Raw genomic sequence first — 14,489 nt, 5'->3', positions numbered from 1 at the left:
CTGACAATGCTTGATTGCCTTGCACTTTCCTCAAAGGAAAGGCAGAAAATATGAAAAAAAAGAGTGTTCATAAGAGGAAAGGATTTGTCTTAAAGCCATACTGTCCAGGTGAGCTGGTCTGGTAGTCCAAATTAGGCTTGTTAACAGAAAACTACTATCTCTCCTAGAATAACCATCATGAATTCATTTTACCATCATATAATTTCAGTAGATGGTGACTTTAGCTTTGGAACACGCTGTTACTATATTCTTCAAAATAGATCCACTATTTTCCAAAATATTTGGCAAATCAGTGCATCAATTAGAGGAATTCTGACAATTATGTGCTTTAGAGAAGTTGAAGCTTTTTCAACTGGATAAAATATGTTGTACTTTGCAGGCAGCCGATTGTCCCAAGTACATAGCCCTTTCAGAAGCAATAGAGTGTATATGATTCTGTGTAATTTAAGATTATGTTTAAGGAATTTTTAATTAGTTCCCAGTACAGAAATGTTAATGTGACTGAAAGCTAACCTATTTCAGGGAATCTTGCAGTGAGCATTCCTTTAAAAGAATTGGACAAGCTTGGTTTGCTGTTTTCTGCAACAGTACTAAGAGTTTTGTACTGGCGTGCATGGTTAATAAATGCACTTGCTCTTCAGACACCCTCTGAGGGGTAGACTTTAGTAGTTCCTGCAGCCAAATGCCAAATAGTCACCATGGTTGCTATTGTCAAGCAAACTAGCAGCACAACTGGAACACTTTTTATACTGGCTGTTGGCTTTTCATAGATTAGAAAGAAGAGATGGGGGGGAAGGGAGGCACTGTTTGAAGAAAGCAATGTCATGTCAACAGATGATTATTAAGAAACTTGGAAACTTAGGAGAACAGCTGATTCTGTTTGAATGACCTGAAATGTTCCATAAAATAATATTGCCATTTTTATTTTTTTTTGTCTTGATTGAATTTAAGCTGGCATTGTTTATAAAATTAAATTTTGAAAAGTATAATCTTTCTGCTTTAGAATTGAATGGAAAGATCAAGAACAATTAGTGAAATAAAAGCTAGGAGAATTAAAAAGACAATGAGAAACTGGAGATGCGTTAAAGGTTAAATCTAAATGAATGCAAGTGATACTACTCTTCCTGAATATTTTAAAACGTACAGCTCAGACATTTAATACTTTAAAAAGTTACAGCATTACTCAACTTCGTTGCAAAGTAATTTTTTTTTATTGAAAAAGTTTTTCAAATACAATTTCCCCCCCCCCAACCCCCCTCCCCCTCCCCTCCCCCCATGGCTTCTGCAAGATGAAATCCCAATTAATATCACATTATATAATACTTTACCACCCTTTTACACCACCCCCTATGTGCTAAACATTTCTTTCTAACATTATTATTATGTCCCCGGTATACTATACATTTCAAAACAGCATTCGGCTATAAAACTATATAAGTAAGTAATTTTTGACTTGTAAAAATGCATAAGTATATAGAAACTATCTATACACCTTCCGCGCCGACCTAAAGACATGGCTTTTTTCAGCAAATTCCCTGATCTGCTGTGTATTTTAATCTGGGGATTTGGGGTTTTAAATTGGATTGTACCATTTTAATTCTATTTATTGTTGGATTGCTTATTTTGTGAGCTGTCCCGAGTCCTTCGGGAGAAGGGCGGCATATAAATATGACAAATAAACAAATATTGGCATAGTCACCAGTCTATAAGCTCATAATAGGGCAAAGACAAATTTTATACTGATAGCAGAGCCGTTTTTTAAATTGCCCCTGTTCCCAAAGAGATGTGTTTCCTTTCTCGTTATATCAGATTATAATATAATCTTTATAATCTACTTTCCATCAAACCCTTTTAATCCTCCCACCCTCCCCCCTCCCCAAAGTGCTTCTGTTGGATATGTGAGAGGAAGAAAGTAGAAAGAATTCCTGTACTGCTTAACTAATGAAAGATTTTTAAGTGTGACATTAAAAATGGAAATAAATAAAAAATGATTTGCTTTTTTCTCTTTATTTCATTATTTTGACTCCATCTTTTGACATGAAATAAATAGGAAATGCATATTTATTTCAGGGCATGAATTTCATAGCTGGATACTTGATTCTTATTACAAGGAATGAGGAGGAATCGTTTTGGTTATTAGATGCACTCATCGGCCGAATATTACCTGGTATGTCTGAATCTCTCACCTCACAATTCATTTTCTATGTCTCTTGTTTCCTTTAAGTGTGTTTAATAGATAGAACCAGTGGTGGGCTGCTGCCGGTTCGGACTGGTTCAGGCGAACCGGTAGTTCCGACCAGCAGCTGGCCCTGCCCACCCACCCTGGCACTATCATGTCCTATATCCATGATGGCGAACTTATGGCACACGTGCCAAAGGTGGAATGCAGAGCCTCCTCTGCAGGCACACCAGCCCAGCTCCACTGCGCATGTGCGCGTGTCTCCCGCCGGCCAGCTGGTCTTTGGGTCTCTGCTGTGCATACATGGAGGGTGGGGCGCATACAGGGGACACATGTGTGCGGGGGTGGGGCACTTGCATTGCATTTTCGTGTGCATGCAAGTTCCTCCCCCACACCAAATTTTGGGCCTGGAAGGCCGCCTGCACCAACCTGGAAGCCAAAACGGTGCATGTGGGGATGCACGAGGTCCCCCTGCGCCCCGTTTTGGACCTGGAAAGCCTCCTGCACCAACCTGGAAGCCAAAAATGGGTGAGGGGGGGCGTGGTGCATGCGCAGGGATGCACATGCTTGTACAGGGGCATGGCGCATGTTCAGGGGGCTTGGCACATGTGCAGGGTGTTCTCACATTGCCTTTTGGGGTTTCAGCACGCATGTGCACATTTGTGCGTGCATTCGCATGCTTTGGGCACTTGGCACCAAAAAGGTTAACCATCACTGTCCTATATAATTGCCGGTTTTTTGATGCTATGCGTGCTCACATTTTCTGTTCTGAGCGAACTGATTGTTACAACCGGCAGCAGCCCCCGACTGGATAGAACTAACTTTGCTGTTCATATAGACATATTTTGGATTCCAGAAGTCTAAATGTATACGATGTACCATCAGTACTGTGTTGACAATTTATTCATTTTACACAAACAGCACATTCATGTCAGAAACTGCAAATTACTGCATGTGTTCCTTAAGTTAATGTTTACCTATATACAAAATAAATATGACATTTTTTGTATTTTGTGATCAATTTTTTTAAAAAAGGAGACTGTTTCCAGTGTAACTTTGCTCTGTGTAGGGAAATAAGGTGCAGAGTCCATGCAGAAAGGTTTATGTGATTATGTGGTTTATCTGCAGTCCATTGTCAGCTGATATTTTACCATTTTTATGAGAAATGATTTGAAAAAACTGAGCTAAACCAGAGCTGCTCTTCTAAATGTTTGTAGACATTTGTATAATTGTTAAAATAGATCAGCTGGAGCTCTTAGTGGATCTGGTAACTTTAAAATAGCTTTTCATATATCAGACTGCTAGATAATGCATTAGGTGATCATTCTAAATATATTGATGACAATAGCTTAACTGCTAAATGATTCAAATGCAATGATTCAGAACAGTGATTGGAAGCCAATGGTTTGTTAAAATAGCCAATTTTGATAGATTATGTTGGACTATTTGCAAAATAGTTTACTCAAAGAGCATAAAAGCATTTGCCCTGAGGAATATCATTGGCTTGACTTGAAGTCTTCTAATTTGGAATAGTCCTTGTTGCTCTACATCAGACCTGGGCATTTTACTCCCAGAATTCCCCTGGTAACCTGGCCACCGCTGGGAATTATGAAGTTGATATCTACATACATAAAAGTTGCCCAAGATTGGAGAAAACTGTTGTACATTACAGCTTTTTGAAACACAGTATAAGAAAGTTTTATAGGGTGTTAGCATAGGCTCCGTAATCTGCTTGTATATATCTGACAAACTGATGCTGCTTTTCATATTACTAATTCATTTCCATAGTACTATCAAAGTAAGGAGGAGGTTTTTTGGATGGCAGCATAAAGTAGTATTTGGATAAGTTATATGATGTCTTTCAGATGGAAGACATAAAATATTTTATGACTTATTTAGTAAAAAATATCACATTCAACAGGATGAGGGATGATACACTGCCAGAATGTTATATTTCATCCTTAGAATCTAATCTACTTATAAAGTTCATGAGGTAGGTGTCTGCATGAATAAGCTTGGAGAGAATGTGAAAAATTAGATGGAGTTTATTTTTCTATATACTGTAAATCTATTACAGTTAAAGTAAACATGAAATGGAATATAGATATTGCAGAACCTATTACACTAGACTGGTTATGTTACATTAAGGAAAACATTTAGCATTGGTTAACTATTAACTATGTGTCCAGAATAATTCCATTATTCCTATTTGATTCATTAGCTGCTTTCAGAAGCTACCACTAGAAGTTTGACCAGCACAAGAACCACGTTTGTATATCAGATGGCAAAAATTTATATTTGAAATTAAATCTGTTTGATACATTTTTAAAATAAACCAGATTAAATACTTGTGAACTATTACATAAAAATTATAGATTATTAGAAATGAGATCCATTGATCCAATTTTGATATTGAAAGAATTAAATCTTTGTAGGATAAAAATCCTTTCAAATCTATATTCCAACATATGTGGTGATAGGATATTTAATCTAGTCTTAATAAAAGCATAATATCTACTTAATCTTAATATCTACTCCATTTTGTTATGTTCCACCTAGACCATTGATGGCAAACCTTTTTGGCACCGAGTGTCCAAACCAGAATGCGCGTGGGTCAGAGCCCAGGAAATTCGGAGACCAGCTGGCCAGTGTACATGTGTGCGCCGGCCACCTAGTCTTCTGGTTTCTGGCACACGCATACGCACTGGCCAGCTGGTCTTTGAGTTTCCAGGACTCCGGCATTGGCCAGTGCGTATGCGTGTGCCGGAAACCAGAAGAGCAGCTGGCGACAACATGCATGCCCATAGAGAGGGCTCTGCATGCCATCTCTGTGTGCCATAGGTTCACCATCACAGACATAGACTGTGGCTTCCTCACCTTTGTATGGGTTTTGCATTAGGTCAACGAGAGATTCTAGGCTTAGCTATTCCTTAGCCTTTTTTAACCCACCCACCCCTTTGAGCAACTGTAACTCTCATTGCAAATAGGACTCTAATATACATTGGATGATCCTAAGCACTATTTTGCTTGCATGTGAAGAAAACTTTTTCTTCTGCATCAGTGGTTGAAGTACAAACTTGGATGAATATCAAAGGATTGTCTGGAAAGTCTAATTAATGTTATTTGGTCATGGATTGTACCATTGCCAAGATCTGTTCTTGCCATAGGCATCTGTTCTTTCTTTGTTTTTCATGTCTTGAGTAATAGTATGATTTTTCTGACTAGACGTGCCCAATTGCAGTCCATTTCAATTCACTGATGTCTATGATATCAACCTGTCACTGATTCATTTCATCTTTTGCTGTGTTGAGTTTTGCCATGTTTATGCGTCTTACGTTCCATGTTTCTACAGGTAATCCTCGATTTACAATCACTATTGGGACCAGAACTTCCTAAGCTTACTAAGCAATGAGGTTGTTCAGTGAGTCACTGAACAACTTTTTTACAACCTTTTTTTGTTGGGGACATTAAGCAAACCAATGCAGTCATTATACAGTCAGCTTCTTCCATTGACTTCGCTTGTCAGAATTCTTGGGAAGGTCATAAATGAAGGTCATGTGCCCCTGGGAGGCTGCAAGCTTTGTAAATACATGCCGGTTGCCAAGCATCTAAATTGTGCTCTTGTGACTAAGGAGATACTATGATGATCATAAATATGAGAACCCGTTTGTAAGTCACTTTTTCAGTTTTGTCATAACTTTGAACGGTTTCTAAATGAATGATCCTATGTTGAGGCTGCAATTTTGTCTTTGCAGCTTGGGTTTTTCTTTTTCTGCATGGCAGCAGCCACAAGGAGAAACCCATAATCGTGTCATAAAAATGCATATTCTGAAAGAATTTATCTTCAGTAGTGTGTTGACTGCCATCTGACTGCTTTCATCTGGCATTATATTGTCAATTCATATGCTTTTCCTTGTGAAATTCATTTCCTTTTCCCATGTAGTATGAAATGACGCCTTTGCCATTGTCACTGAAGTCATCTCCTGTCTCAGCAGCTCCCTATTTTGCTGCAACCCAATATAGGTACCTGCTTGCTTGAATTGGAGAGTTGGATCTTGGGTGACTCTGCTGGGATTATATATTTCAGACAAATATTCCTAGTGTTCTTCACTCAACTGTTCCAGGAATATCCTCAACTACCCATGAGGACAGCATAGCAGGGGTTGGGTGGGGATTATGTAGTTTGAAAAAGTCTGAACCTATGTAGACAGTATTAATTTGTAAAAGCACTTTCTTTAAAAAAGAAAAGAAGAAGGCCTCAACTATATTCAGAGTAGGAAGTTGACAACAGGATATATTAAAGGAGGATAGGGAAATTGAAATTGAATCCTTTATTTCCTTTATCTTCACTGCTTAAAACAGATTTCTGAACCAAAGCTTTTTGGAATGTATGTCAGGTGAATTGAGATAAATGAAAACAATGAGAAAGTCATAAACTAAATGGACAAATAAAAAATAAATATGCAGGTGCAGATAATATCCAATCAGAAATTCTTCAAGAACCTAATAATGAAATTGCTGTTCTTTTAAAAAAACATATAAAGCTTTTATTTAACATTAGCCTCCATTCTCAGGGTTTATAAATAGCCGTTGTGACCCAGTTTGTATGTCTTTGAGGATCAGTAAAGGAAATAAATCCCATTAGTTTAACATCTGTTTCAAGGAAAATAACTCAAAGGAATATTAAAGAAGAAGTTAGCGAATATGCAGAAGAAAGATTTGCCAAAAAGCATGGCTTCTGCAAGAAGTCTTGTCTCACTAAATTTTCAAACATTTAGAAGGATATAAAAATTCAGGGAGATAAGGATTGTCCAGTTAATATTGTTCATGTGGGTTTAAAAAAGCCGTTATAAAAATTCTTCTAAGACTTCTGATCAAACTGAGCTGCCATGGAATAAGTACTTCTCCAGATTGGCATCTGTTAAAAATAGAAATGGTTGGATTAAAACAGAGGTCTTCAAACTTGGCAGCTTTAAGACTTGTAGACTTCAACTCCCAGAAGGAGAATTCTGGGAGTTGAAGTCTACAAGTCTTAAAGCTGCCAAGTTTGAAGACCTCTGGATTAAAAGGTCGGTTCTCGTACTGGGGAAAAGCACATAATACAGAAAGTGGTGGTTTTCAATTCTTATGTAATCTGGAGCTCCTGTTGGACTGTGAGGTGTCCATGTTTGCTAATAAAACCAAACTATTCAAGGCGGTAAAATCAAAACGCAGTTGTGCAGAGCTCTAAAAAGATCTCTCCAAACTTAAATGGCCTTCTAAATGGCAAATGGAGTCAGTATAAATAAAGCAGTATGTGTTGGTGCACCCCCAAAAAATCCATTTTTAATACATTGATGGAATATGGACTGGTAATAAATGCTAATGAAGGTGACTGGGAGTCACTGTTGACTGACTGATGAAAATATCAACCTTTAAATTGTTGTTGTTAATGGGATAGGCAGATGTTGTTTGATGGTTTTAAAGGAATTGTTGCAGGATGTAAACTGTTCAACTGCTTTTGCAATTGACTGATGATAATTTTGTCAATCCCAATGATGTTCAAGTGTTGTTACTATCATCATTATCCTAAATATGTAGTAGATTTGCAAATTATGGTGAGATCATACTTAAAGTATTGTGCATAGTTCTGGTCACTGCATCATAAGAAGAATACAATTTGGCAGAACTGGAAAAGATTCGGACAAAAATAAACAAAAGTTATTGGAGATCTGAAGAATCCTTCCCATAAGTAGAAGGAAAGACTATTACTGCTGGTTGTGCTGAGTATTGTAGGGCTACACAGCCAACACTTAGAGCTGTTCTGAAATAACACAGTGATATTTGATATCTATAGGACCATGTGTAAATTAGAAGTTAGGGATGCTTTAAAAAAATTACTAATACACTAAAGACACTCTGAAGTGAAAACATTGGGAACCTCTATTGTCTTAACATTAAAGGAACAGTATTAGTCTTCAAAGTGGCATGTAATTTATGCAACTGTTGCTTTGTGTCTCAGTTTAGAATAGAATAGAATAGAATTCTTTATTGGCCAAGTGTGATTGGACACACAAGGAATTTGTCTTGGTGCATATGCTCTCAGTACACATAAAAGAAAAGATACATTCGTCAAGAATCATAAGGTACAACACTTAATGATAATCATAGAGAAACAGTCAATATATATCTTAAGGATACCAGCAACAAGGTTACAGTAATACAGTCATAAGTGGGAGGAGATGGGTGATAGGAACGATGAGAAGATTAATAGTAATGCAGATTTAGTAACTAGTTTGATAGTGTTGAGGGAATTATTTGTTTAGCAGAGTGATGGCTCTTGGGAAAACCTGTTCTTGTGTCTAGTTGTTCTGTTGTGCAGTGCTCTATAGCATCGTTTAGAGGGTAGAAGTTGAAACAGCTTATGTCCAGGATGCGGGGGTCTGTAAATATTTTCACAGATCTCTTTTTGACTCGTGCTGTATACAAGTTCACAATGGAAGGCAGGTTGGCAGTAATTGTTTTTTCTGCAGTTCTAATTATCCTCTGAAGCCTATGTTTGTCTTGTTGGGTTGCAGAACCGAACCAGACAGTTATAGAGGTGCAGATGACAGACTCAATAATTCCTCTGTAGAACTGTGTCAGCAGCTCCTCGGCAGTTTGAGCTTTCTGAGTTGGCACAGAAAGAACATTCTTTGTTGTGCTTTTTTGATGACGTTTTTGATGTTGGGTCGTGAGAAATTTGAACCTAGAAATTTGAAGGTCTCTACTGTTGATACTGTGTTGTCTAGTATTGTAAGAGGTGGTAGTAGGGGAGGGTTTCTCCTAAAGTCCACCACCATTTCTACGGTTTTGAGAGTGTTCAGTTCCAGATTGTTCTGGTCACACCACGAGGCTAGTTGTTCAATCTCCCGTCTGTATGCGGATTCATCATTGTCTAGAATGAGACCGATCACTGTTGTGTCATCTGCAAACTTCAGTAGTTTAACAGATGAATCATTTGAGATGCAGTCATTGGTATATAGATAGAAGTGGAGAGAGCACACAGCCTTGTGGGGGTCCTGTGCTAATTGTACAGGTATCTGATGTGATTCTGCTTAGCTTCACCTGCTGCTTCCTGTCTGTTAGGAAGCTTATGATCCATTTACAAGTGTGTTCAGGTACTGCTAGCTGGTTTAGCTTAGTTAGAAGAATGTCTGGAATGATGGTGTTGAATGCTGAACTAAAGACTACAAAGAGGACCCTTGTGTAAGTCTTTGGAGATTCAAGATGTTGTAGGATATAGTGCAGAGCCATATTAACAGCATCATCTGTTGATCTATTTGCTTGGTATGCAAATTGCAGGGGGTCTAACAGTGGATCAGTGATGGTTTTCAAGTAAGACAGCACTAGCCTTTCAAAGGTTTTCATAACTACAGATGTTAGAGCAACTGGTCTGTAGTTGTTCAGTTCCTTGATGGTGGGCTTCTTCGGCACTGGTATAATAGCAGAGCATTTGAAGCAAGAAGGAACATAGCACATCTCTAGTGATTTATTGAAGATACAGGTGAAGATGGGGGCCAATTGGTCAGCACAGACTTTTAAGCAAGAAGGAGTTATCTTGTCTGGGCCTGGAGCTTTTCCTGACTTTTGTCTGTGAAATAGGTCTTGCACTTCCTTTTCTGTGATCACTAGGGGTTGTGAACCCAATGGGATGGGGTTAGTTGTAGGAGGCTTGGCTGTTGTTAGTGTGTCTGAGATGTGGGTTGTGGAGAAAGATGGCTGTAGTTTCCTTTCAAACCTGCAGTAAAACATGTTCAGGTCATATGCTAATTGTTGATTTCCTTCAGCCTGGGAAGGAGGTTTGCCACAACCGATGATATTTCAGTATCTCAGATTATTTCCACTCTTCTCTTTGTACTGAAGTTGAAAAGTATTATTTCTGCTTTTCTTTTCTTCAGTTTATACCTCTATTTTAAAACATTGAAAACTCTGCACGCACTTCCATTTCTGCAGAGGAGATTTCCAAAGGAAATGTATTGTAACTCTGTTAGGCTGTAGACTCTGCATACATATTTCCACTGCTGCATGCAATATATACAAATGTGTCCATATAACTTCCTTTCCCTCCCCCCTCCCCCCACAACTCCAAACTCGATTTAAAATTGTAGTACAACACAATTGCTTGTGACAGCCCTCCTTCAATTTACCAGATTAAAACAAAGCAGTGGGTTATTTTGCTTTGCTAAAAAATCCTGATTTTTTTTTTTTTAAATAAGGAAATGAAGGATTGAAGATTTGGAAATAAGAAATGAAGAGGATACATCCTATGTAATCTTATTTTGTACCATGAATAGATTGAGAAGAATGGTTAAAAATAGAGGAAGGCTGCAGTTTATTGACTTTTTATATAGACTGAATCCTTTATTTGTGGATGAACCATATGTAGCAATTTAAGATCCATCTTTCAAAATGGGTCTTGCCACAGTTCATCAGATTGTGAAATGCTATAGGATTTATTTGTATAAATACAAGGACTGGAACATCCTTAGTGTTTTAAATATATGTGTGTTTTGCATGTAAATAAACTTTCCAGGTTATTCAGCTAAGATGATCCAAGGCTTTCCTGCATGTCAGAATTTTCAGCTGTTTTAAGATTTGAATTTATTCATGCAAAAGATATAGAAAATAATAAGCTAGTGTGGTACTTTAGGCTTTGATCAATAATAAGCAATAATGTTAATAAAAAGAAATTGAAAATACAGGCTGCTTCAGGAGATTATAAAAGCCTTAGTTGCAAAAACTTTCCTACCGATAGTTCTTTTCATTATCTATCTTTACCTATTTTATTATTATAAGTAGAAAACTGAATTTCATACCGTATTATGATAATGTAATTAAGTTCTGGTTTGTGCTTCATTTGTACTAATATTTTTCCCTGGTTATGTAGAACTGCAGGAAAAATAGTGCTGCATATACCATTTTAAAACAGTCTACACATTCATACTGAGCTGATTCATTAGTGTGGGTACTTGGATATAAGGAGAATGTTAAGAAGTTGGGGGGTTCCTCAGCTATGGAACTTTTTTTTCCTGACACCCATGTTGATTTTTTAGTATCAGAATAAAACCCTTTTTCTTTCTTGCATTGTGATTATGTGTTTAAATTAGCTTTCAATGGTTTAGTGATTTAGTACTTCTTGAGACTTCTGTTACCATTAGAATACATTCTTTTAGATAGTTGGTTTTTGATGTATGTTTTACATTGCAGTTGAAGTAGTACCTGGGTGAAAGGTAACAGCCAGCAGCATATATGGATGCTATCACTTCCTGCATCCTGTTTAAAAGTTGACCTGGTGCTGGATTAGCAAACCGTGGCTCTAATTTCCTTCTGCCATGAAAGCAAATTTGGAACAATTTTTCTCTGTTAATCTAACCTCTGTGTGGCTGTCATGGGGATACACTAAGTAGGAAGACTGTACACTGTGTAGGCTGCTTGAGCTCCTGAACAAAAGGTGGAGTATAAAGTTAATAAATGATAGAAGGCTTTATGTATTTTATAGTCTATGACTTTCAATGGTATTCTTTTATTAGTTGTAATTCTCAGTGCTTCTGTGCTATTTATCCTAATCTGCGAGTGCAGTAAAATATTGAAATGGAATTTTTGTTGCAGCAGATTACTTGAGAATGGCAAACAGATGCAACCCAGAATTATGTATTTGAAAGTTTTGTTACTGAAGCATTCAGAAATGCTTCATCACTGTATTCCACTAGATTTTTATATTTCCCACAGGCAATGTTCCATGTAGGTATGTGATGTAGTGAAATGCCATACATTATTGCAGAATGAAATCTTGTAATGTTTTCTTTTTATAATTTTCAATTTTGAAGACCACCCAGACTGCAGCACTGCACAGAGTAATGCCCCCCCCCAGGTTTGCCCACCTCTGTTTAAAGGTGATGCTGGTCATCACCTTTAAAGCTCCATGTGGCACAGAGCCAGGCCATCTGCGGGACTAAGGGACAGCTACCCATTCTATCAGGTCAACTTCTAATCCCTTCCCTGAATATTGCTATCTGATAGAAACTAGGAAGTGTGCCTTTTCTGAGGCTGCCCCTGCCCCTTGGAACAGGCCTCTACCCTCCAGAGCAGTTCATAAAGCTTTGTTGCTCTAGCATTTCCCTCAAACGCTTGGGATCATATTTTTAGAAGCTTGACTTGGCACCAGATTTTTGTTGTTTTTAATGTGTTTAGTTTTATAATTTTAACATGATTTTATATGTTGTTTTAACTTTTCGATTAGAAGATGGACAGCTATATAAACGATTTAAAGAAAAAAAATCCTTCTCTAGAGTTGGCTTATTGTACAATCAAGAAAGCAAAGTAGTGGCATGTCTAACCTTGATCTTGTCGCATTTCTACTGGTTTGGAATAATGCCTCATTATTCATGCAAAGAGCTTTGGTCAGTGGTTTTTGCTCTGCTTTTGGAGACTGAAAGCAGCAACTGCTGTTCTTTTTCAACAGATCCTGGAAAGATTACGGAAACCTGGAATTTACTGCATGGCAAAGTATGCCAAGTAATGTAGCGCCATCTGGTGTCTTTATTAAGAATTGGAGTTACCATTTTATTTTCTCATAACAGTATGGAGAAAAATGATTTACAATGGAATATTTTTGTGTGTGTGCTCCTTGAAGCTAGATGTGCCATGCCAGTGTATTCCTCAATATAGAACATACTTTCCTTAAGATGTTAAATTGTAGTTTTATGGAAACTCAACATCTATAACTTCAAAATTTGTCAGACTGGAAATTCATTTCATGCTGGTTGAGATCCAGCTGGTAATAAAAAATAACTATTTCCAGTATCATCTATTCTTGCTAGCCTTTCTTCTCTGTTCATGTCCATGAAGAGAGGAAATTGGAGTGTGTTTTTCTTGCAAATTGTCCTCAGTCAAAAATTTTTAATACTATTTCTCAGCTGTCCTAGTAGAATTTCATAATTTCACAGGACGACCCATGGACCAGACAAGATGCAAATTAGCTTTGGAAGGAGAAATCCTTCTTACTGCTAGATATCTCTTACAGAACATATATATATTTAATACAATAAATTGTATTGTGATAACATAATTTTTTGTTTCATCTTTCTGAAGATTACTATAGTCCTGAAATGATGGGTCTGAAAATAGATCAAGATGTTCTTGGACACCTTGTGAAAATGAAGAATCCAGCTGTAGCAGAATTAATGGAAAAACATGGCAACTTGTGGACTTTGGTGGCATCCCGTTGGTTTATATGTTTGTTCATTGACATTCTTCCAGTAGAGGCAAGTGAGAACTGACACCAACTTGAATCGCCTTTTATATAATTATCCAAATTCTAGTGCATGTGTTTCATACACTCAGTAACTAATTTCATTCTTCTACAGACTGTGCTCCGAATTTGGGACTGTTTGTTTTATGAAGGATCAAAAATAATTTTTCGCGTGGCCTTAACATTAATTAAGCAACACCAAGATTTCATTTTGGAAGCAAAAAATTTTCCTGAAATCTGTGAAAAATTTAAGCAGATTACTACAGGACCATTTGTAACTGAGTGTCACATATTTATGCAGGTGAGTGCCACCCTAGAAAACTATAAATCTGCTATAAAAATTGATATTGTTGTTCATAAGATTGTTTAAGCCTGAAATACGTTATATTTAGTCATACAACGTGTAGGCTGCACAATGCCTAACAACCTTGGGAGGCTCATAATTAAAAACAACAAAAAAAAGAGATCATGAACTGCTCAGACAAATATGTAAAACAAAACAGCTCCATCCAACTATCACCCTGCCCCGAATAAAATTAGCAATAGCATTAAGATTTATATACTGCTCCTTAGTGCTTTACAGCACTCTGAGTGTTTTAGTGTGTCAGCATATTGCTCCCAACGATCTGGGATCCTCATTTTATTGACTTTGGAAGGATGGAAAGTGAGACAATCTTGAGCTGATCAGTATCTAACTCTTGGCAGTGGGCACAGATCGTGCTGGAAATGATCCATAGCATTGTAGAGTCACCGTTTCTCTCATCTTCGCATAACCAAAACAGCTAAGGATATACAGATAATAGATCCCATTTTACTTTTATTGGTATTCTTTCTATGGAACTTTTTTTAACCCAACAAGAGCCCTGACTTTTGAAAAGTCACTTTGCTTCAGTAAAGCCTACCATTCATTTATATTCATGATTTTCCTCTAGGGATGTTAAGTGTCATCTTAGTTTCAATTAGCTTCACACAATGTGAAGAGCCATATAATTTATTTCACAGATGAGGAGCAGCCCCATGTTTCATAAATAAATACTG

The 14,489-nt window shown here is 37.3% G+C and overlaps 1 protein-coding gene across 2 annotated transcripts in view; it reads left to right on the top strand.

The window, feature by feature from the left end:
- Positions 1-14,489, top strand: part of GRTP1 (growth hormone regulated TBC protein 1) — a 34,809-nt gene that overhangs the window by 18,946 nt on the left and 1,374 nt on the right. For both annotated transcript variants that reach the window (XM_070943188.1, XM_070943189.1), the window contains exons 5-7: positions 2,071-2,167; positions 13,292-13,464; positions 13,567-13,752. In XM_070943188.1, the coding sequence (XP_070799289.1) occupies positions 2,071-2,167; positions 13,292-13,464; positions 13,567-13,752 (456 nt within the window). The remainder of the gene's footprint in view (positions 1-2,070; positions 2,168-13,291; positions 13,465-13,566; positions 13,753-14,489) is intronic.

The sequence above is a fragment of the Pituophis catenifer genome, unplaced genomic scaffold (assembly GCF_029215685.1).
Source record: "Pituophis catenifer annectens isolate HBS135680 unplaced genomic scaffold, rPitCat1.0.hap2 SCAF_4, whole genome shotgun sequence".
NCBI classification, from domain to species: domain Eukaryota; kingdom Metazoa; phylum Chordata; class Lepidosauria; order Squamata; family Colubridae; genus Pituophis; species Pituophis catenifer.
This window is presented reverse-complemented; position numbering and strand designations above follow the sequence as displayed.